We start from the raw sequence: 23,474 nt of genomic DNA on the forward strand, positions 1-23,474 counted from the left end.
TCACAGTTTTGGCTCTTTACTCCGACACGTTACGTTTAAAACCAAAGTACGACTGTGGGAATAAAACATTGTCTGTCTGGGTAAAATGCTGTCCCGTCCATGTTGGATTAACAGCGTGTGACTCATTGCCATCTCCACACCCCCAATTTAAGGACAAATGTCCAAAATTTAACTTGAGGACAAGGCATCTATTTGTGCCCCAAGCACATGATCAGTCTAGTCTGGCTAGACTGATCATGTGTTTCACTGCTGATAACCACACTGAAGGCAAAAAGCCCCTGAAACAAGCCAGAAGCGAAGATAAAGATTGAGAAAAGATGTTTGTTAGTCGTAGACCCAGTTTTTTAAGGCCCTCGTATTTAAACCCACAGTATGTATTTTTTGCTGCCAGGCGTCTCTCAAGCAAAACATAAACAAAAAAAAAGATGTTGTGTTACGTAGCGTGGGACTACAGGAGCTGTTGCCTTCAAGGTTAAACAACACCCACAGCTGATGAAAATCTATCTATGTGACTCAACATGAATGTTCACAGACCAGGTAAAGTTTTGAAGTTATGTTTTGTCACGTTCGCTGACTACTTTCCTCACTCTCTGACGGTTTATCTGGTATTTCTTCAGAAGTTGTATCTGCAGGCGGTTCAATGAAACACTGCCATCACCTTGAGTAAAGCTATGGATTTCTCTGGGTTTGAACATTGCTGGAAACATTGGGGATACTGTAAATAAACTACTCAACAGAATAAACAACAACGCTTCAGTCATTTTTTTGACATTTTATAGCGGAAATGTTACATAATATATCGCTGATTGTGTTCAAACAATGAAAGTGGATTGTCAGACGTGCTGGAACAGAGTCAAAACAACAACAACGTGAGGCTGTCCTACGACGTATAGACGGCACTGTATAACAGCTTCAGACCTCGCAACAATGTTCTCCTCCTTTACCATAAAATGTTTTTTATGAAAGAATATTTTAAATAAATAATGACCTTAAATAAAATAAAACATGACCTTCAGTGCATTTAGTAAACAACATTTTTAGAAGTTGCCTTGATTATAAATTAATGTCTGTTAGATCGACGAGTACAAAGGCATTTTCCTTCATTTCATGTGTACAAGTCCAATTATATTCAAATTTAACCCGTACATGAAACTACGACTGAAAATCTTCTCACACTTACTGACTTTATTTCGAGCTTTGAACCATATCTCGCCGTCATCTTCAGTAACAGATGGGATAAGCTCATTCAAGACAGACTTGATGTTGTTACCTTGTGTCAATATTAAATAGTTCAAACTCCTGCTTTGTATTCTTAAAGACTAACATTATTTCAATTTCTGCTGCTAAATATTTCATCGTTTTTCCGACGAACACCCGGGGCACAATAAAGTCAGCTGCTTGTTTCATCCTTGTCCGATGCTTTTGTTAAACCAAATGTAACAGGCATGCACACAAACTCCTCTACACACATCTCCCTCATTAAATTATTCCTCATTAGCATCCCCCCACACTCTTTACCATGCGACTCGTGTTTTCACACTCTGTATCATGAACCTTAGTTTCCTAATCAAATTAATTGGGTCATTTTTATTGCAACATGCTGGCATGCTAAATTGCCTGAGTCGAAGAGACAACCATAGACAAGAATACTCAATTACACCCTGTAAACTAGAGGTCCACTAATGTATGCTTGAGATGCCTGGAGCTCCGAAACTGTTATCTTCATGCTGATATTCGTGCTGTTTTATAGCTTGAAGAGCGACATACTAAAGCTGCACAAAACCCTTCCCCGCTGCTATATCTTTGAATATCTACCAACATGCTGGAATAGACGGGAGACGACTTCTCGTAGACAGGCTGTTGAAATCATTCTGATGTGGTCTTATTGCTCGTGTAGCCTTCACTTCTGATTTGCAGAGTTGGATGTTTTGGTCTTTTTTGCCATCAGCCGAATAATTTGTTCAATTCCCTGCCTGTGTTTGATTCTGCAATGCAGATTGATAGCAGAGGCAGTGCAGAGGAAACGAAAAATCCCCGGGTTGATCACGAGTAGAAAAGCATTTAGCAGGTCCTAGAATATCAAGAAATGCTTTGTGTAGCGGTGCATGGCCGAGCATGTTTTTCTAACATGGTTGACAAAAGAGTGGGTCCTTGTGGAGGTGTGTTTTTTCTCCATCTGCCGTTAAGAGCTGTTAGAAACAAACTAGTCATTGCAAATTGAACACTGTTTCCCAGAAATGCAGATAGTGAGGGATACAAAATAGGCTTATTAAAAACATGCAAGTAAAGACAGGTGAAAAGAGGATACTTTCAATGTGTTCTGTAATGCTTGTCTATAAAATCCATACATCACCTTAGCTGCTTCCCTTCAATTTCACTTTAAAGCTGAGTAGCAGCAAGACTTCCAAGGTCTAGACGTAGGAAATGAAGAAGGCTTAAGTGCATTGCTGAAATTCTGTCTGATGTGTGTTGCGTTGTAGTAGTGTTGGGTGACTGTATTTACTGACTCCGTCTGCAGCAGCAAGGCTGGTGTCCCTTTTCCTGGAGCACAAGTGCGGGCATGTTCTCATATCAAACCTATCTGTTTCTTGCCATGTGTTATCTGCAGGTCAGCCAACCTCTGAGCCCCCCCCCCTCCTGCCGCATTCCTCCCTTCACTTTCCTCGTAAATCCCACAGCGGTCCCCGGAGGGCCGTAACACAGGGAAAAGCCTTTCTCCACCAGGGATGGCTGTCCGTGGTCAAGCGCTGCAGTGACACCAGAGAGCCCGGGCCGTCTGTCATTCTGTCTGCAGCCACACAGCACACCCATCACCGGCCGTCTGACCACGCCACAGCTGCGATACAATCTCGGGTTCTCTGTGTGGTTTCCGAGCAGATGGACAGAGAGGCCAAGGAGACAAAAAGAAACGAGTGGACAGAGAAAGTGCAGTAGGCCTCTGTCACTTCCCCTGTAGTCTAAGGTTAGTTCATGCTGAGCAATAACTCATAGGTCCCTTGACACTTTGCAGCACTCTGTTTCCTGGACTGAATAATGAATGTGCAGGGCTTCCATTAGTGTTGAAAGCTCCGATTATTTCACAGGGCCTGACAATTACTCATGCTCAGGGAATCAGGGACAGGGTGGGGGAGATCTATGGGGATGAATTCATCGCCTCCTGGTTTCTGTATGATGAAGATATCTCTGTGTTTCTTTGGACATGTGTGTGGTTCATTCTTTAAAAAAAAAAAAGAGTGAGTGGAGCAGATAATAACAAGGCGGATTAGATTTAGTATTCGAGTAGTGAGAAGGTATGCTCACTGAACTGTCAATACCTGCCTTGAATCCAGGAATGGGAATATTGCCATCTGTTCAAGGAGCCCAGCATGCACTTCTCTCTGTTCAGAGCACCAGAATCTGGCTGCAGTAAACTTGCAGCTGAGGATGTACCATTACAATAAATACTCCAGAGACAGATAAGACATTTCTTTTAACTGCTGATGGTGGAGACGCGATCTTGTCAGCACTTATCTCAGCTCTTATCTCAAATAACACTTTGGAAAAGTGCACAAATTGCACAAACTGAACTGTACTTTCTTGGCTTCCTTTGCAGGAATATTTTACTAGTGTTTAATGTGAGAGGTCACGCAGTTTAATTCTCCACAGCAGTGTTTATAGGATGCAGTTTTTAAAAGCAGCAGCAGTCTCCCTCCTGGCTTTATCTGGACAGAAAGCGAGGTCTCAGAGGCAGTAAGCAGAAACAAGCAGCCTATGCAGAATCAAACCGAAGCCATTGCTACATTGAGAGATCCTCTGCACCGCTGGGACCTGAACATGGCACACAGCCACCACACTGCTTCCCTTTTTTTTCCACCATTCACTGCAGTTTCATTAGCCTGCCTTTGCCAATTTCCTGATATGCAGGCTCAAGGTTTTTAGCAAAGACTGGTCAGTCGCTATTTGCTAATGAACCAGTTGTTGTTAATGAATGCGGAATTAGGCTCTCAGCCTTGGAGGAACCAGGAGGCTTGTCTTATTGATGTGCTGTACTCCCCATCTCCATCTGGTTTCCATGCAGCAGCATTTAAAAGAGAGGGGTTTGAACCAGCAGAGGAGTGAGCCATTGAAATTCAGTGCTACACATGGGAGACCCTCTTGCAAGAGCAAAAGCGGGAGAAGAGGAAGGAGATGTACTGTGGAGCCACTTGATTAAAGAATCAGTGTCCAATCTCCTGGATTACACCCCCTGACCTGCCACGCCAAATCCCCTATTAAATAAGTCAAGAATTGAATTCTTTTTACTTTCCTTTCGGCTAACTGGCTTATTGACTCAAGTGTGCTCAGTGCTTTGTGGCAAGGCTTGCCTTTAAATTGGCTAAAGGCAGAGCTTAAGAACATCTAATCATTAATAGGAAAGTCATGACATTCAAACCCTCCCTGTGCGTATTTTTTTTTTTTTTGTCCGGATGAAATGCACCGTGTGATATGGTTGTGTCCTGGCTCTTGTGTGGGGTCACGCGGTCAGTTAAGATTAGAGATGGTGGTTAAATGTCCTCCTAACGTTTCAGCGAAACATTTAGCAGCTTCAAGTTTAATGGGCGAACAGCGTGAACTGCTTGCTCTCATCATATCACATTGAAATGAATCTTCTGTATGTGTGAGGGAGGAGTGCTGCGGTTTGCAATGCATCTTCAGCTCCTCCCCGCCCTCTCTATGTTTCATGCTGGTTTAAGCAACCACTAATGAAAAACATTTAGTCTTTCCAGCATATGGCAGTAGCTGAGTAAAGGGAATTCAGTTACACTCTTTGAACAGATCTATGCAGATGTGCATGTCAGCGGGATGTCTCTCTGCATCATGCTAAGCTATCGAACAGTGTTGTTAACCAGGGGGCTGAATTTGCTTGAAGGCATTTTGCTCTGTAGATCAAAAAGCTAGTGGTAAGAAAAAAAGGTCCACATTTCATATTGCTACATTTGCAGTCTAAATTCACATTAACAGGCCTGCGCAGTGCTGTATAATTGCTTATTTTCCAGATGGGGCATACTGTAATCACATGCCAGTTGATGAGAAACTGTAATACCAGTGTTCCTCTCTGTGCTTTCATTTGGCTGTGACACTTCAAAGTCTTGAATCATGCTTGGATGTTAGATGGACAAAAGCTGAAAATGCAACATGCCAGCAGCAAGGAACTCAGTTTGACAGCTCAGGCAGTCGTAATTATCAGTTGTCAAAGAGCTTTTGATACTGAAATACCATATAATAGGAGGAAATACCCATATATAGTACATTGGTTAAATTTAAAACAGTTTATTTAAAAAAAAAGCGCCACTAGAGGGATTTATAAAGTATGCCTTCTTTCTCATCTTGTTCTATACCTTAAATTAAATCTTAAACATACTAGAAGGAACTTTTAACAGGTTATGAAATAGTCTCAATTCAATACTGATCCAGGTTCTGGTTCAGATTCTTCAGAGGAGTCTCACAGCCTGATGAGAGAAGCTGCTCTAGTCCAGTGGTATGGCAGAGGATACTCCTGTTTTGCCAAAATGCAGCAGATTAACTGGCTTATAACTTAACATTTAATGTTGGCATATTATTATAAATAAAACTTAACTTTAGCTCAACAACATAGCTATTAACGAGCAACCAAATCCATTATAAGATTTCATGTCACCAAGGTTTATGAATGGTAACGTTACTTAACAAGTTAATTTTGTTTCACCATCGTCAAATTACAGTAATTAATCTTACACAGCCACAAATAGATACTTTACCTCATTGCTATGAATCCAGCATAGAAGCTGTGTTTAAAAAAGAAAAATGACATAAGAATATGTTGTGTCTTTCATTCACTCGCCTCTAAAACAAATGCAAGCGGTGGCCAGATCAAGATTTTTATGACTGGAGGCGGTGGTGCTCATATGGCTTCTGTCCACAGGAAGTACCAGAATCAACAACACAAAAAGAAAGGTCCTTGTAGCTGCTTTAACACAAAAAACACCTTGCACACTCGACAAAACTTTCCGTTATTCTAACCCCGTGGTTTCTTCCGCCCAGTTGCACTCCCTTTTTTCCAGCTCCTCAGCAGCAGTCATAATAACGTTGTTGGAGAGGTAACGGAAGGAACAGGCCAGATTCCAGGACACAAGAATGACCCCTTGCCATTTTGACCTTTTCCTACTCATGAGGCTGGCAGTGTTGACAGCACCCTGGTGGGGGAAGGGTAAACAAACGAGCCATATGGAAAAGAACTCCAGGCAACCACTGCGAGTAAAAGAAAAATACAGAAAACCTAACTTGCTCAGTCTCAAATTTTCAAATTAGCATGTCATATAGAGTGTTCGAGTCATCTGCATCTTGATATATCTCATATATCTTAATTTAGATGTAGAGAAACTTTATTCAAAGTGTTGGTTCTGCAAAACTTTGCCTGTTCTTGGCACAGCGTATCTAAATCAGGAATAATCCCTCTCCTCTTATCTTTTAATCTTTGTTCCTTTCTCTGAACTGTGCTGCATAAATATCAACATCCTGCTCGTCTGTCTGAGCCTAAAATCAGTACAAGTATATGAGATAGGCTTTTACATCGTTTAAAATCCCAGAGACGGAGCAGAACACTCTGGCCATTTGCTATCGGCTTTATTTCACTGGAAGTCTGCTAGAGAGCGGAGGCTTGATCATTTATGGCCGTGGCCTTGTGGAAAGAGCCTTTTCCATATAGGCCTTGATGTTGGGTGTATTTTACTTGCCTATGCTTCACTGGTGCCTGGAATCTCTAATGTGGCATGCAGACGCTCGCCACTGATAGATTTGTGTCCCCTGGGACAGGTTTGTATCACTGTTGGCTGTCAGCACATACATTATGCCGTTTAAGCAAGAATGATCACTGCTATTAACAACAAAGCAGGTCCAATTGAATAATTTAACGTAGCGGCAGTGGCTCGTTGCCGTTAAAAGAAGGGAGTGGAGGATTGATCAAACAGCCAGCCAGCCCTACCCCAGCTGTGGGAATATAAATAATAAAATGAGATCAGAGTGATTAGTTACGGTGGCCCATTCCAGTCCGGTGCCTAATACTTATATTCCTTTTCCTGCTGAGATTCACGCCATGGACATTTTGATTCCACTTTGTTGCTCCGAATGGCAAATCAATATGTTCCATAACAGATGGAAGCAGGGATGATGGGCTGTACTTATATGAAATCCTAGAAAGTGATGCAGTACAGGGTGCTGTTTTTTGGGTTGTTTTTTTACCTTGTATAGGTGTTTGTGACTCGCCTGCAGTAGAAAAAAGACATATCAGCTCCTCCACATAAGTCTTCAAAGGGCACTCTAAATTCATCTCACGTCTCTCTCTTAAAAGATATTTCATGGATTTGTAGGCTCTGACTCCCTCTAGAGTCTAGAGGGAGTAAGGGTTAAAAACAGTGGATAAACAACAACATACTGTACCTCTTCTCATAAACACCCCCATTCACTGAAATATATACTTTTGAATTTTCAAGCTTACACCAGATTTCACCTTTGGGATTCAGTTTGAAGGATAAAGTCTGTGAACATTCGTGCCTTATGAAAGGGGTCATGTTTAGAGTCTCTGTGGCAATTTACTCTCACCAGAACATCGGACTCACTGGTGGAAGGGTGGTATACATCTAAAGGCACATCTCTCCACGGTTACACCTCGGTCGATGCGTCAAACTGAGTTGTGCTCTATATTCAGCTGCCTACATTGTAGGAGGTTAGACATCAGTATGAGCAGTGCATGATGTAACAGTTCTGTAAGGATACATTTATTACAGACACAAACACATCCTCAGCCATCAGAAGGATTTATCAGCTGCTTCAGATCATGCTGCTTTTTCTGATTAATGTCTGAAGCATCTTGGAATAACATGTTTTGATTTTTGAACCAGTTTTTTTCTTATGTAACTTGATGATTAATCCGAGATAAGTGATCCTCTCTTTGACATTCTACAAATTGAGGCCAGGCCTTTCAACATCGTGGCTTTTACTCTCGAAAGTTCAAACCGAGAGCAATGAAATCTGTGAAGAGGATCAAAAGGGTTTTTGAAATTAACTTTATCTTGAGGACGTAGTGAAATGGCCACGAAAATTACAAGAGCAGAGCCACAATGTTGATAGTGGGAGTGCATTTTAATTTTTCAGACATTTTTAACAATTCAAAAGAGCTTCCATTCTCTCTGTTCTTGTTTAGTTTAATTTTCTGGTGTTATTTTATGTTAATTCCTCGCTTGTTCTTTCTATATCTGTCTCTTAAACACACAAAACACATACACCCAACGCCTCTAGCCTACAATGATTTAAATTCTGCTACAAATCCAGAAACTCTGTATGCGCCTATTTCAGAACAGGGTCACCAACTGTACATAACATGGAACAACTGAATGTAACATGGAAATATTTTTTTCACATGTACATATTTTAATTTACACTGAATTCATACATACTGCTGTGCAAAATGTCTCCACACATAATGTCTCTTCTGTGGAAATGAATCCCAAATTTTGCAGTTTCACAGTGGTGTGACATGCTGTAAAATGTAACATCTAAAGGGGTTGCTTGGAGGGTCTCTGCTGGTACATAATAAAAAAGAAAAAGCGTGTTACATCACACAGAATAAATCCGGGAGGTCTTGGATGCCTTAAACCTCCTATTTACTGAGGCTGCCTTTACATGCGTGATTTCTAAGTGGTTGCTGTGCAGTCAGGACCTTTGCCCTTTTCCCAAAACATTTGTGCTTTTCCATGTTTAACCACAAGAGGCTGCTGTGTGCATATTGTCTCTCTTTAAGAATTTGGCTTTAAGAACAGTGTACTTTTCGTTGTTTATTGTAGTCTGCTGTTTGTGCTGATTTTCCTTGAACTCTAATCTGAGTAAAGAGGGCAGGACAAACTGATGCAAAGGAATACAGGAAGCAAGAAAGAGGAAAAAGAAAGGCATGACAGTGAATTTGTCCTTTTGCATTCTACTCTATATTATATTATACACTTAAAATATAAAAATTAAGGGTAAAGGTTCATTTATTTGTCCTTTTACATCAACAGGGTTGTAAAACGACACTGAGTTTACCTCAGGGGATGAATTTAGGAGTCTTATCAGGAAAGAATCTGCTCCACAGTCTGGCAGTATGTCAGCGGATACTTCTGTATCTTTTGCCAGCAGGGTGGACAGACTGTGGCTGGGGTGGGTGTTGTCTTTTAGTATCTATTACAGTATCCTTTTTTTGGTATGCTGACTGAATTTATTAGGCACTTAAACACAACGCTGTTGATCAGAAGCGCTCTACATAATGATACATAACATGCATTAGATTAAAAAGAATTAAATGATTACAGGTCAGAGATAGTCATAAAACAGTGTGTCAAAGTGTATTAAAGTTTCTAATTTAAAGGGAAATTCTGTTATTGTTAAACCTGGGCCATGTGTTTACATATTTTGGTGTGTAAATGACCAACAGGTACAAAAACATTCACGTCAGTCTAGTGGATCGCCTCAACTGGCAGCTGCACACAGGCTTGCAATGGCTCTTCAACTGTCAAGTATACGTCCACTAAAGTTTTTTGTTTTTTCCACTGAAATGCTCAGATTCTTATTCTGAGCGTCTGACAACATTACAGAAAGCATGTCTTTGTTAGAGTTATATCCTACATGCTTCCACCATCATCAAACAGAAGTAAGGGAGTAGGTAGTGTCATCATTTTACTATTACTGGCTAAAAATTACTAGCTAAAAAAAAAAACGTAATTATGTGGACTTTTGAAACAAGTTCTTTTGTTGTGAGTCAGGTAATGTAATTGTCCGAATATTGCCACATGGACTCAGCCAATCCACATAGTGAAAGTAACATGTACGTAGTTTGACGGTGAATGTTACAATGACACCAATATGAGTTTCTCATAACTATTGTTGAGCTTATCCCGGATAGTTTTGTTTTATTTACATGATGTAGCTCAGAAACTTAAAACAACTTAGTAACAATTCGATTAACTAATGCATATGCAACATTTTATCCTTCCACCATATCCCATTTAGTTGCACTGAGGCATACTTTGTGATCAGGCTTAATGCTCGACACGGTTGAAAAGAATGCCAACCTGAATCCACTGTTATTATTATGGCTGCGCAGCAACAAAGCCTCCCATAAAACTAAATCCAAAATTAATGTGACTATAAATACACAACAGATCAAGTATCGAGAGGGTGCAGCTCCACTTCCACACCCCACATCTGAGCACGCTGCACTATGAGCACCTTCTCTCTCCTGTTTGTTTGCCACGTTCGGCCTCATTAAGTGGCTCTGTTCTATAAAACGGTGCATTCTTCCTGTCAAGTGTTCCATTCCTCACACAAAACGACACTTATGTCACCGAGAACACGCTGAGATCACTGAGCTCCCGTCTGGAGACTCCTCAAGAGCTATAACCAAGAGAAACGAATAACAAAACAGAGTTCAGAAAGGAGAAACTGCTCTCAAAGCAGCAGGGTTGGAGAGGAGAAGGAGAATTGGAGCGCAGAGGTGATATGCTGTAAAATGTTGGGTTTCTGTTAATGGGCTTTTGGTGGCTGTTTTCCACCCTAAAGTAACTAAGTGGCTCCAATTCTGGTCTTTCACACTGACCTCACTCGGACTGACTTTTTCTCTCTCTGACCAAATTGTTTCCACCACAATGGCACAGCCTTGGTGTTTCACCGCAAATGGTGACAGGAAGCGGATCAAAAAGCGATGACCAAAACAGAAACCTAGTTGCCATGGTGCACAAAACAAACTCCCGTGTGAGACAGTTGTCTAGGTCATTGTCCGCGTGGCTATTCTTCAGTACTAATAACACAACAAGGGTCACTTTGAGATTAACACGTATCAAGGGAAGGAAATGCAATTGTCTCATAAACAAAAGCAGAGGCAGGTCTGAAGGACACTGAGTCTCATGTCAGGGACCTCCTGAGTCCCAGAGCAGATGGAAAGTCTCCTCATTCCTCCTGCATACCGCACTTTCCCCTCTCCGTCTCCCTCCATGTCCTTCTGAGCTTTCGATTATAAGAGTGATATATTTTGTTATCCCAGCGTGATTCTGTCTTCCAGCAGGGATCCTGATCGGCAATTACTCAAGGAGCTTCCAGTGCTACTGTGACCAGCTCCAGTCGTTCTTCCCCCTTCAACAATTTGATTTTCAGAGTTTCTGTACTCATAAGACCTTGTTTTAGACCCCAGAGCCGGAGTCCTGCAGTCTCTCTATAAACTTTGATGGCCTCGACAAGATTTATGATCTTGAGAGCTCTCTGGATGATGGCGTGAGACTATTCTCAGACAAATCCCACTCACAGTATTGAAAGAAAGGGTGTCCTTGTTGAAGTGTAGACAGTCTCCGATTTATTTTCAAGGTTAGAGGCTTCATTTTATTGGAAAATATTTTGAATAAATAACCAAGGTCTCTGGGCTCAAGTTGTTAGATCATGATTTTAACAGTTAACGCTAGAAGGAATAAGTCTAACAATGTTTTCTAAAGTTTGCAAGCGCTGGCTGCTCTTGCGTTTGGCTGTGCGTGGATTTGCACAGAAAGCTGATGTATGCGGATATTTAGCACATGCTGTCATTTGGATGAAGGTGGTTCCTATTAAAAAAGTTGTTGCCTATTAAAACATATTTTTCATGTAAGAATCAGTCATGTTCTGATGTAGAGAACAAGCCCTCCTTTTCACTTCAAGGTTCCTGATTACAGGTTGTCAGAAGGTTTACACTAAAGAGGCTGACTTGACTGCATGTTCCTAGAGGTACATATGGAAGAGTTCATACTGCATGTTGGATCTCATATGGGTGGAGCTCAGCAGGTCACACATGCATGTGCGTACGCTCAGATATGCTCACTGTATCTCTGTCATCCTATCTATAGACGCCCTTGTGGGTGCTATGATAATCTTTACTTTTATGTGGTTCCCTGCTGCTGCGATCTCTTGCAGATGGACCTTTTGCTGTGGGATTAACATGGTGCAATGGGATTTGAAATCCAAGTCTTTGTCATTTCAAGCCATAGCTGCATAGCTTTCCTGGGCGGAGACTCAGGAAGACAGATTTAGGTCTTCAAAGTAACAAAGTGACCTGTTAATGTGTTTGACCTGACTTATATATTGAGGTAAATCTGAGCCAGGCAGGAACAACTTTGAGTGGAGAATTTACATGTGAGCCAAAACTCTGTTAGATGTTTCTGGCTAGATTACTTGAACACAGTGTGTGTTTAAGGCACTGAGAAATGCTTTGAAGTGGTCGGGCAGCGGCGATAATGTGAAATGTAATTCTTGAGGCACTGTATCTAGCTTAATCTAGCATGACATACCTATAGGCATATATGAAAATGTCAAAATGAGGATTATAAGCATGTTGAGGAATGGGCTTCATGTAAACTGGGTCACTAAGTTCAGGCACATATCCTAAAGGACACTCACACGTGTGCTATATATTTTCTTCCAGTGTATTGAGGCTAATTTTCTCTTTCATGTTGTATCACTTAATATCATATCTTTTTCGCCATCTATCTTACCTCTTTTTGTCTCCTCCTCCTCCTCCTTAACTGCATGTGTATAATAAAGGAAGAAAGACTGGCGAGGTCAGACGAGGCCCTGCTCATCTTGAGGGACAGATAATCATGCATAAACACAGTGGCTGTGCAGAGAGAGAATAGCTTACCTTGAAGGAGTTCATAAAAACAGGCTTCTTAAGCAGGGTGTTCCCTTTAGTGTGCAGCACATAAATGAGAGCATATTTGCAGACCAGTTTGACGCTGGCCCGCGTGATTAAGTTACTAAACTGCACCTCGTCATAGCACTGTGCTCCTGGCAACAGTTGTCACGGGCTTTGCTAAAAAGCAGCTGCAGGCATCGATCTTACCTGTGAAAGAGACGGCCTAGTTTCCATCCGCCACGTCCAGTGGAGACGGCAGGTCGTGCCATGATAAAGTGAGACCGTTAGCTGGTGGGAAAAAAAAGTTGCTCCTGTTTACTCTGTGTCTGCTGTGTAACCATAGAAATGCGATGAATGTGATGCCATGATTAGATTCCTTCATATTAAAACCACATGGCTCCATAGTGAGACACCTTTTATTTTGTCTGAACCCGTGAGACCTCAAACGCTACACTAACAAGTTAAGTCCATTAATAATGAACGGATCAGACACGTTGGACTGCACTTACTTTTTAAAAAAAGCCTCTGAAAAACACTCAGTAACAAATGTGTAGTAAACAATGGATGCCATTAAGTGTAATGACTCCCAGGTAATTCCTTCCTTCATGTACTTGGTAATGAGATTTTACTGTGCGCTGTGGGCAGGGGGCCCATTCTCTTTGACCAACCGCAGCCACTGTGGTGCCAACTGGGAAGCTTTGATAATGCAGCCCAGGATGAGCATGATCTGTGGGTCATGAGAAAATGTTCCTCCTTCAGGAGAATGTCTCTTCTGCAGCAATGATGAATGAAGGTCTCAGCAGGGCTCTGGCGAGGTGACCAAAATGATGAGCGTCCTGTAGTCAAGTGGGCAAAACGGATACTAATAACAACTTTGTTATCAACAACAGGACACTATGTAGAACTGCACGGCCTTGTATTACTGAGTTTTGTGATGAATATATTCTGTGGCATCAATTGTCAGACTTTATTTTGTTGATAAAAACCATGTATCTCCAATTTTGGTCATTTTTATTTTTTTCAGAAAAACTGAATGTTTTGCAGTTTGAGACAAAACATGCAAGAAACGATAGTTCGCACGAGATCGATGTTACAAACCAGCTAACACAACACAGTGTGAACCAAAACATTATTAAAGGCCCCTTCCAGTGAAAAATATCCTTTTTCCGCTACAGTGAATGTTTGAGCTTCACTGTGTAAAATGATGTAAGTGCAGAGTTGACAGAGGAAGGCTGTTTTCTGAGTCATTACTGAAAGTGTAAATTTTATCTGTGCTCATTAAAAAATAGATTTTAAGAGGCGGTCTGTAGGCAACACAAATAGTTTGGGAGCCAATCCTGGCCCAGTAGTCAGCATGCATACGTAAGTGTGGTGTGGAAACTTGAAGGGGAGGACTTTACAGTGAAGTGACATCTTGTGTCCAGCAGCTAAACGTAACAAAAAACATGACTGACACACCTTAGAGGAGTTTTATGTGTGCCTTTATACATGTGTCATCCACACATGTATAAAGTACCTTTAATTTCTAAACTCGTATCTTGACCTCTCTTTGATTTTTCTCTGCAGTGTGAAATAACACAACAGTGGAACTTCCGAGGTGCATTAGCTTTCCCATTATCCTCTCTACAATAAAATTATCGCTGTCCTGCTTAACCCAATTTATTACAGATTAAAAATATATGGAAAGTTGTACACTTCCACTATTTAGGTAAAACAAAAAAAGTATATACGATCTACTCTGTATTCTTCTGACAGACTGCAGCTGTGGTCTCTCTGGAAACAAAACAATGTCCACATTAACCTGAAGCCTTGAGTTTCACATAATAAACCATTAGGCATCTGGACAAACAGTAGAGAGGTGGTGAAAGGTGGGAAGAAAGCACAGCGAGGCAGACAATATTTCCTCTCCCCCCCTCTGTTTCTTCCTCGATTTTCCCTTTTTTCCTGCCTTCTCTGTCCGTTTATCCCCCAGTCTTTATTCCACTACTTTCTTCATAAACTCTTTTTTTTTCAGTTTCCCAACCAAACACATACACAGACTGGAACACGGCTCATGCGTTCCTTCCATGGTCTGAATCCTGCTGTTTCAGGAAACTGCTCGGGATATTTGATTCTCCTTTTCTGAGTTGTTTGATCCAAAATTCGCCGTGAGCTCTAACATGCAGCTTGGAGTCCAAGTGAGCGAAGAACAACAATTGAATTAATTTCAGGGCTGTGTCCAGCTCAAATAAAACACACCCAAGAGAGATCATCAAAAACAACAACTGTTTCTTTTCTCTGGCTCCCTCTCTGTTGTTAAATTCTTCAAGTTGGAAAACAGGTTGAAGTCGAGGGGAAAACTACTTCAGTTCATTTTCCCTGCCAGTTAATCTGCAGGATAACATCAACCACATATTAGTGTTTTAAGAACTTTGATTATGTAATTTCACTCTGTTTATGTATATTTGTGTACAGCTGTAATGGGAATCGTTTGAAAGTTTGGGGAAATACACTTACGTGCTTTAGTGTTAGAGTTAGGTGAGAGGATTGACAACACTTTAAAGTCTGTACACTAGATATGTAGCAAGAGCTGGAACCTCATCAGTTAAGTTCATAAAGACCAAGAACAGGGAGAAACGGCTCTCACGGCTCTGTCCAAAGGTAAGAAAATCCCTATTACCAGCCAAGAAATAGTTTGGCGCATAAACCTCCATAAAACATCAAGTTATTGTTGTTACGGTGTTGGAAGGAACTAGTCTCCTGTCTGTAGCTTTGTATTTACTGACATGAGAGTGGTATCTTCTCATCTAACTCTCTGCAGGAAAGCCATAAAATGTATTTTGCTGTAAGATATCAAACTATTTTCCTTTGGTATCATTATGATGACTGACTGAATGCTGTTGCTAAACACACACTGCTTTTAAACATCAGCAAGGTATGAACTTGAATAACGCTGACCTCAAGATTTTTGTAGACACAAACACATTAGCAGTGAAGCAGACATTAAATCGATCACCGCACGATTGGTGCTGACAGTGTGGCAAGCACAGTGTCGAACATAAACTGGTTGTTATGAGCTTCCCCTCATTGTGTGTGTGTGTGTGTGTGTGTGTGTGTGTGTGTGTGTGTGACACCATAATAAGTTAAGCACAAAACGCTGGAGCGTTCATTCACGAGCAGTGACGTCGTCCTGTGAGCGGAGCGAGGGGAGTTTTTGGGAGACCACTGCAAGTGGAACTCCTCGCGAGGCTGGTCTGTAACCTGAAGCCAAAGAGAAGTGAGAGAGAGAGCAACTGAGAGAGGACGAAATTGAGGGAGAGAGACAGAGAGAGAGAGAGAGAGAAATGGAGGGAGGGGGAGGGAAGGACTGAAGGGCCGAGAGAAGGTGATGTCAGCTGAGTTCAGAAAGTAAACAGAGTTCCAGACTGCAGCATGCTGTCTGCGGGACGGGGACTGCAGCTGGGGCAAACCCACGGGGGCACCAACACAATCCCCTGGACCAACACCATTATCTTGGGCAAGGAGGGCTGGCTCCTCTTCATCTCCCTCTTCATCCTTATCTCCTTACCCCATGGGACAGCCTGGCCCTACGGTAAGAGACTGGCAAAGGCTTTACCTCCACTACTCTTCTCTCTGCCTCTATGTTTGGCTCAGCCTCTTGGTTTATGTTCTTTGTTCTCAAAAAGCCGGCATCAGCGCTCTCTCCATCCCCTCTTCCCCTCTATCCTTTAAGAGCACGGCAGCGCTCAGCAAGGCTTGTAAAAGAAGACCCACAGAGAGACAGTGATGTAAAATCCAGCCTTTTACGGACGCAGCAAAGCAAACAGCACTGACAAGTTTGTGCAATCGTTGTCTTTACAACTCTTGCTGAGGCACTGACTTGTGTTGGTTGGTTTATTGTCCCATTAAAAAGGGCTCTGAGATCTTCATACACCTCTTTACTCATCGCTGTTGTTCTTTGTGTGAAATAAAAGTGAGATTGTTTTTGTGCTCTCAAACATAGAAGCAGCAACAGATGGATGTGGTCTCACATTCCTGGAGGTAAACTAAGGCGGTTGGAGTCCTAATAGGGCTGTTGAGCCTTGGCACTCATCCCCTTTTGTGCGAGAGCTTCTCTTTAATCGCTAGAAGTGTGACTCAGGGTGAGTTCTCCCTGAGATTGAGATTGTCTCTGCCTGTTTACCCTTGGTGACCGCTTGAACTGCGGCTGGAATACATGACTCACGTTCGAGTCAATCACCCGTGACTGTGGTAATGTATTTACCATACACCGTCTCCAAGACTCCTAACCAAACCTCTGCCCTCTGTGTGAGTCCTCCTCAACGATTACCACACAGTAAAATAATACCTCCAATTTGTAATGTTGGTGAGTGCGGCACAGGGCTGGGCAGAGCGCAGCACAGCTGTGTGTGTTAAGAGAGTTCCCTCTGGCAGATTTACCTACTGCTGTTGTTTTCAGCTGAGTCACTATTTCTAAGCTCGGCTCGTTTCATAATCGTGTCTAAGCAGCTGATGAAAGATGCTTTCTATTGAGCAACCTAAAAGTTTTCTTTTCCTTTTTTTAAAGCAGAGCAGACGTGTTTATATGCAAATCCTGACTTCATGTCTGTTTACGCATGTGAGTCTGCGCCTGTGTTTATGTCCCATTTGGCATGTGTTGGTGTCCCTGAGGCATTTTTGATCCCTGCAAGGCTTCCTGTTCAGGATCCTCCACCCACCTGAATCCTCAGATGTCCTGTTCTTCAGACACACTTTCCATATAGTTTGTTTGACTAAAGTCCACGGGGAAGTTTTAAGGGCTACTGGGTAGTGAGCTATAAGGAAGACAGATTTTTCATTGGAGAGAGTGAAATCCTGGCACAGACCGCAGCTACAAGAGAGAAAACATGGACTCTGATTCGGAAAAATAGCGTGTCATATCAGAGAGTTCATCCCGAGTTAAATGCTGAAAACAAATGTGCACATCTCAGACTCCTATTTGACCTACATATTGGTGTCACCAAAGTGGATAATAGACCTACAGGGTATTTCATCAGGTTTGTGGTTCCCTAGCAGGGGGAAGTTTATTTAAAGCAATCTACCAGGATGACCACAGGGATCAGCGCTTGGGATCGGACTACATCCACATTCAGATCTGTAGTCCCCACAGAGCTCCTGTGGGAGTTCCCCTGTTCCATGACAGCAAAATCACTCCGACCTCAAAATACCAGACAGCTGCTGTGGGCAGTAGGCGAAAGGAATTATACACTCGCACATACATGCGCAGCACGTGCACTCTCAGCTGCTGTAAAAAAAACAGTTTTTCCATGATGCATCAGCATGAAATAAGCACCATTTTGTCTAGAGGAAGCTATTTGTCCAGTAGTGGATTCATTATCAGCTTCACAGTGAACTCTTTCTGATGGGCGTTCTCACTCAATTATGGCATGGGACAAGTATGACTCAGTGATGTTGTGGTGTTGCTGATGTTGAATATGCAAAACAGCATGGTCAAATAAAACTGACACTGCATTGCTACGTACTACTGAGGGAAAATTAGGAAATATGTTTTTTGTAATTCAAGTGAACTGAACATCAGAGCAATAGTTTGACATTTTGGAAAATAAGACTGTTTGCTTTCTTGCTGAGTGTTAGATAAGAAGTTTGATACCACTCTCATGTCTGTCTATTGAACACGCAGCATGTAATTTCTGCTGTAAGAGGTCTCTCAGTCCAAACAAAACAAAAGAGTAAGTAGCGTGGGATCATGGAATTTCTTGTTTTCGTCGTTAAACAACCACCATTACTGATGGAAACCTATCTAACTGACTCATGCGGGAATGTTCACAGACGAGTTCATGTTTTAAAGAATTATTCTTGTTAAGTTAAGCGCATCATTACTTTGACCAAAATTATGGATTTCTCTCGGTTTGAACATTGGAAACATCAAGGATACACAACTAAATAAAATCTAGAACAAAGATCGTTTTCAGACATTTTAATGCAGAAAAGTTACATGTTGTATCATGAGATGGTATCAATCTTCTCATCTAACTCTTGCCAAGAAAGTAAATACGCATATTTTCCAAAATGTTGAACCATAAGGTGACTTGGGAGACATGAGAGACTACATGTCTGACATATGGTAGGTGACTTAGCCACCTGTGTTTGTGCTGTGTTTGAGTTGTTTAAACTTCTCGCTGGGCTCTGCTCAAACCTTGTCAACCACCAGCATTGTGCTCTTTTGCTTTGTTTCCAGATAGAAAAAGCTTAGCGGTGTGTAGCAAGACAAGCTGATAAGATGTAGTTTCTGAGCAGTGAGCAAGAAAAAGACAAACTTAGACAATAACTGATCTCAACAGAGCAGTGAGCGCAGCTACATTTCTGATAACATTGGGGTATCAAATTAGAGCTTAATTACACAAGTTATCTGAGACTCCGGAGGCGGCTCCTGGCGATTAATGTGAACTGGAGTAAAAGTTGATGCTGATGCAAAATGACAACAAATAACAAGGCAATAGCTGACCTTGGATTTTATTCTTAGCTGAGCACAGAGAAAGTTGCTTCCAGAAAATGATGGCACAGTTTCAGCGCTGATGCAGCGAATGAGTCGCTCCTGAGGTCAAATTCAGCACCTGCAGCAAATTTGAATGCAGTGTGTCTGTTAATCAATAAAGCTGGTTTTTCAGGGCTTGTGGAGCAGTTGTGTGTATCTGTGAGCTTTATATTTGCACAAAATACATTTTTAATGTGGGAATTTTCTTCAAAACGAGATCTATTGATTTTGTGTTAAATAGGTTCTTGTGCATCTAAAAGGCCTTGAAATTAAAAAGCCCAAAGACCACGCCAACTGGAGCTCCTCTCTCCCACAGAAAACACTGATTCTGAACGCCTCGTCAGTGGTCCCGCCTTCTTCACATCACAATACGTCACCATGTCACAAATTTGCATAATTTATGACTATATTCACAGTAGAAGTTGTTAAAACTGCGTACTGAAATCACGACAGCCAACCGACTAGCAGTGCTGGCTCAGGCGTGTGTGAGCTGACCAATCAGAGCAGACTGCGTATTTGGAACGAAGGCCTTAAAGTGACAGGAGCAAAAACAAGCGTCTCAGACAGAGGGGGAATACAGTGCTGTTGTATGAGAAAACATGCTTTTTTGAGCACTAAAACATGTAAACCTATTTTAGTAGTAACCCAAAACAGAATTATGGACCTGAAAATAAGCATAATATGTCTGCTTTAAAACCTGGACAATAACATGAAAATGTTATGTTGCTGTCCTACAGGTTTATGGGCCAGTAATGCATTGAGGGTCAGAGGACTCGCATGAATTTCCGTTACCACTCCTCTGCCTTTGGTAATAATGATGTCAGTCTCTGGATCCACATCAAAGATGTGCGGTTGAGCCATGTCGGCTCACAACCTGGGCCTGTAGAGCTTCTGAATGGGTGGGGGTGCTTTATAGCACATGGAGGTTGCCACCAGGCGACGGGGCGTCTGTTATGATGCCTGTGTCACTGCTATTTTCATTTCTATGGCTTCTTGACATGCATGTTGGGAAGAACATTTAAGAGTTCAACATCTGGAATGGAACAAAGCAGATAACGCTTACATAAGACCAGAAAAGTCAAACAACCCACACAAAAATCTGCATGCTTAGCTGCTGGACTGAGGGGAAAAAACATGTTATCTGCTGTAAAATTGTGTTTCTGTGGCTTGGTGCCAGCACCTTCCCACACAAACAGACACGATTCTAGTTCGGGGGAAATGTGAAAACACCATTCCAGATACCACAACACATAATTATCAGACAGTTTGGATGGAGGGGATGCTAGACAGCCATGAGGCCCAATGAGGAAGCAAACTTTGATGATGAGTGTCTTCCTAGTTACTATCAACTGTCAACACTTCTAGTCTGTGTTTAAATGCACATTAGCCAGGGGCACACAGCAACAAGCTTAGGTTAAATTATAGGTCTGAGCAACACCATATAATGATAAATGGAGCCAAATTTGAATGTTGATGCCATTGTCAACAGTGCCACAATGTGTGTGGTTGCAAAAATGCAGCTCTGTGTTTAGAAAGACAATCAAAAGACATGATATATGTTTTTGATAGCTTGAAAGCTCAAACACTGAAGGCGAAGTCATGCAGGTGGGTGCTAATGCTTTGACAAACGGCCACTTCCAGGTTTACTCCTGTACACGTGCACTTCCACACCTGTTCAGACCTTCCTGAACTGCTGTAAAACCCCACATGAAATTGTTACGGTCTGTAGTTACCTGCAGGTGTTGACCTGGAAACCTTACAGATGTGTTTTTACAACGACGCAAGCTTTATCACTGAAATGAATCAATTCAAATCGCTGGGGCGCAAGCCAAGGCACGGTTATGTAAAAATGGACTTCAGTGTTGTAAATCAGTAAACACTTATTAAAGGGAGGGAAGAGCCGTCCAGAAAAACACAGATACATTCCAGCATGCGTCCAGCACTGGGGGAGAAACCTTGCAGTCATGCTTTGGAGAAAAACATTATAGTCTTATCAACAGAGCTGGAGGCCAGCAAACTGAATCCGTTCACAGTGAATAAACAGTGAAAACACTGCCGCCTGAGTTTATTTACCTCAAAGAGGAGTATTAAGAAAACAGCCTGTGGGAGTCTTGCTCATTATATGTCACTGTCGGAGGTGACATGCATGAATTTCCATCCCTGGTTTCAAAAATAAAGATCTATTCTACTGTAAATGAGGGTCTTCTCTAGAAGGATACTGAGGGCAGTTACGGCCACAGGATGTCATTTCTCTATCTAAGGACAAGACACACAGCAGTGATCCATGTAATGACATTAACAGGCCACCTCATAAAGTCTTCTGACCCTTTCATGTTTATGTCCAATAAATCAGGTTTCACAGTCTCTCCGGACAGCATCCTTTATGTACCTCAGTGAGGAAGCAGACCCATAAGGTGAAGAGATGGTGTCCGCACCTCTCAATCCCCATGAGGCAGGGATCACAAACACTGTTCTTTCCAAGGCTACTAATGGTCATGGTTTATAGACTAAATAGAAAAACTGGCTACTGAAATAGTTGCCAATGGCTTTAGTCCATCCCTCCTTGTTTAAAAAAAACATTTGGGATCTCGCAGTCATAACAACTGTCATAGATGTTTGAAATGTGGTTGCTTCCAACTGCATTTTAATGTATGTGAGTAAAAGCAGAACGCAGTTTAGATGGACTCCTGGTGTACTAACACTGAGCAAAGTCAGGTTACTGTAATCAAGCCATTAGCAGTTTCAGTAATTCATTTAATCATCTAGTATTTTTCACCTCTGCCAAGAAGGTTGTGTTTTCACCCGTGTCCATTTGTTGGTTGGTTGGTTGGTTGGTTTGTCAGCAGGAGGATAACACCATGACTACCTAATAGATTTCCACAAAATTTAGATGGAGGATAGGACTAAAAATGAACCAAGAATAGACACCATTAGCTTATTGTGTGGAGCCAGATAAAGGGACAGATCCGGGAATCAGGCATCTTTAGGTGGCTGGTATCTATGAACGAGTACAAAAGGGGGGGACTGTTTGGCATTGGCGAAGGTATGCGCTCTACTGAGAGCCATTCTAGTTGGGGCAATTCTAGTTGGGGCTGTTTGGGGTGAAGTAGGGTTTTGGGTGTAGGTCAATACTACAAGTTTGAAAATGAAACTAAAACAAATAACTGGAGGTTTGGAGTTAAAACAGATGACCTTACCAGACCTCTGTAGTTCCTCCTCATCTGTGTTTGAGGCTAAATTTACTACTACAAGCAGTCTGTCTCCCCAGAAATCCTGCCATTGGCCAACTATATCAGTCAGCCTTTAGCTATCTGGTACAACAACCCTTGAGCTAGCAACCTACACACTAAAAACGGCAAGTTACCTTAACCCTAACATGGTTACTAACGGTACGATCTTAAACAATCTAACAATTATCTTTTCTGTTACAAGGTTTAGCCATTTTGATGCCAGTGATCGCCTCCCCGTGTGCAAAACAAATCAACCCACTGACAGCATTTTGCACCACTGCTGCATCCTGGCCAGCACAAACCAAGACAATTGTAATTGGTTTAAAGAAATAAACACAAGTCAGAGCATTTTTTTGTGTGTGCAGAGTGAGATTTGGTGCAGTCAGACTTTTCTGTAGCACGGTCATAGCGCTTTGGATATAGGTCTGGCTATGCGAGACAACTACTGGCATAACACGCCCAAATCTGTAATTCGAATGTGCAATACACAATCAGTAGAGCATTCTTTTAAAAGCATGGGCTTGACTTGTTTACATATTTCAAATAGATTTTTCTAAAATGAGAATAACAGTTTAAGACTGCATTGTAGAGCAAGTTATTACTCGCTCTGCCATTGCCATAATGCATATTTGTATTTGACTCACAGTAAAGTACAATCCCATAATCCCTCTCTCTGCACAGTGTCTTCTTCTTGTCTCAACAGACATTTCACTAACCATGCAGGCGATGCCCATGCCATGGATGTTTGTGGTTATCACACTTGGTCAAAAGAAGTCCACAAAAATGACAGTCTCATTCAAAACTACAAGCTTCTCTGCATTTCCTCCTTTGGGAGGGAGACAGAGCCAAACAAAAGAAGACAATGCAAGAACACCAGCTTTGATTTGAGAACAAAGCTGGAAGTCATAAGTTTACATAGTTTTTTTACCACAAGAGACCATTTCTGGCGGCGAGTGTGACAGCAAGGGACGTTATGCAAGAGACTGGAGTGTGTGGGCGCCATGGTCCAAAAACGTTTGGGTGGCATTAAATCATAGTCCCGAGATCTATCGCA

The 23,474-nt window shown here is 41.9% G+C and overlaps 1 protein-coding gene across 4 annotated transcripts in view; it reads left to right on the forward strand.

Annotated features, from left to right (window-relative positions):
* pamr1b (peptidase domain containing associated with muscle regeneration 1b) overlaps positions 1–23,474 on the forward strand; it is a 62,861-nt gene that overhangs the window by 21,973 nt on the left and 17,414 nt on the right. For 2 of the 4 annotated variants that reach the window (XM_084365079.1, XM_084365078.1), the window contains one exon: positions 2,609–2,962. The exons of 1 other annotated variant lie outside the window; for it this stretch is intronic. Coding sequence is in view for 1 of the 3 variants with exons in the window: in XM_084365076.1 (XP_084221202.1) it covers positions 16,088–16,247 (160 nt within the window). In the remaining 2 variants the exon portion in view is untranslated. Of the gene's footprint in view, positions 1–2,608; positions 2,963–16,064; positions 16,248–23,474 lie in introns of those variants that run through there. One more of the 4 variants, XM_084365076.1, reaches the window with a different exon arrangement.

The sequence above is a fragment of the Pagrus pagrus genome (assembly GCF_965226575.1).
Source record: "Pagrus pagrus genome assembly, chromosome: 10".
NCBI lineage: Eukaryota > Metazoa > Chordata > Actinopteri > Spariformes > Sparidae > Pagrus > Pagrus pagrus.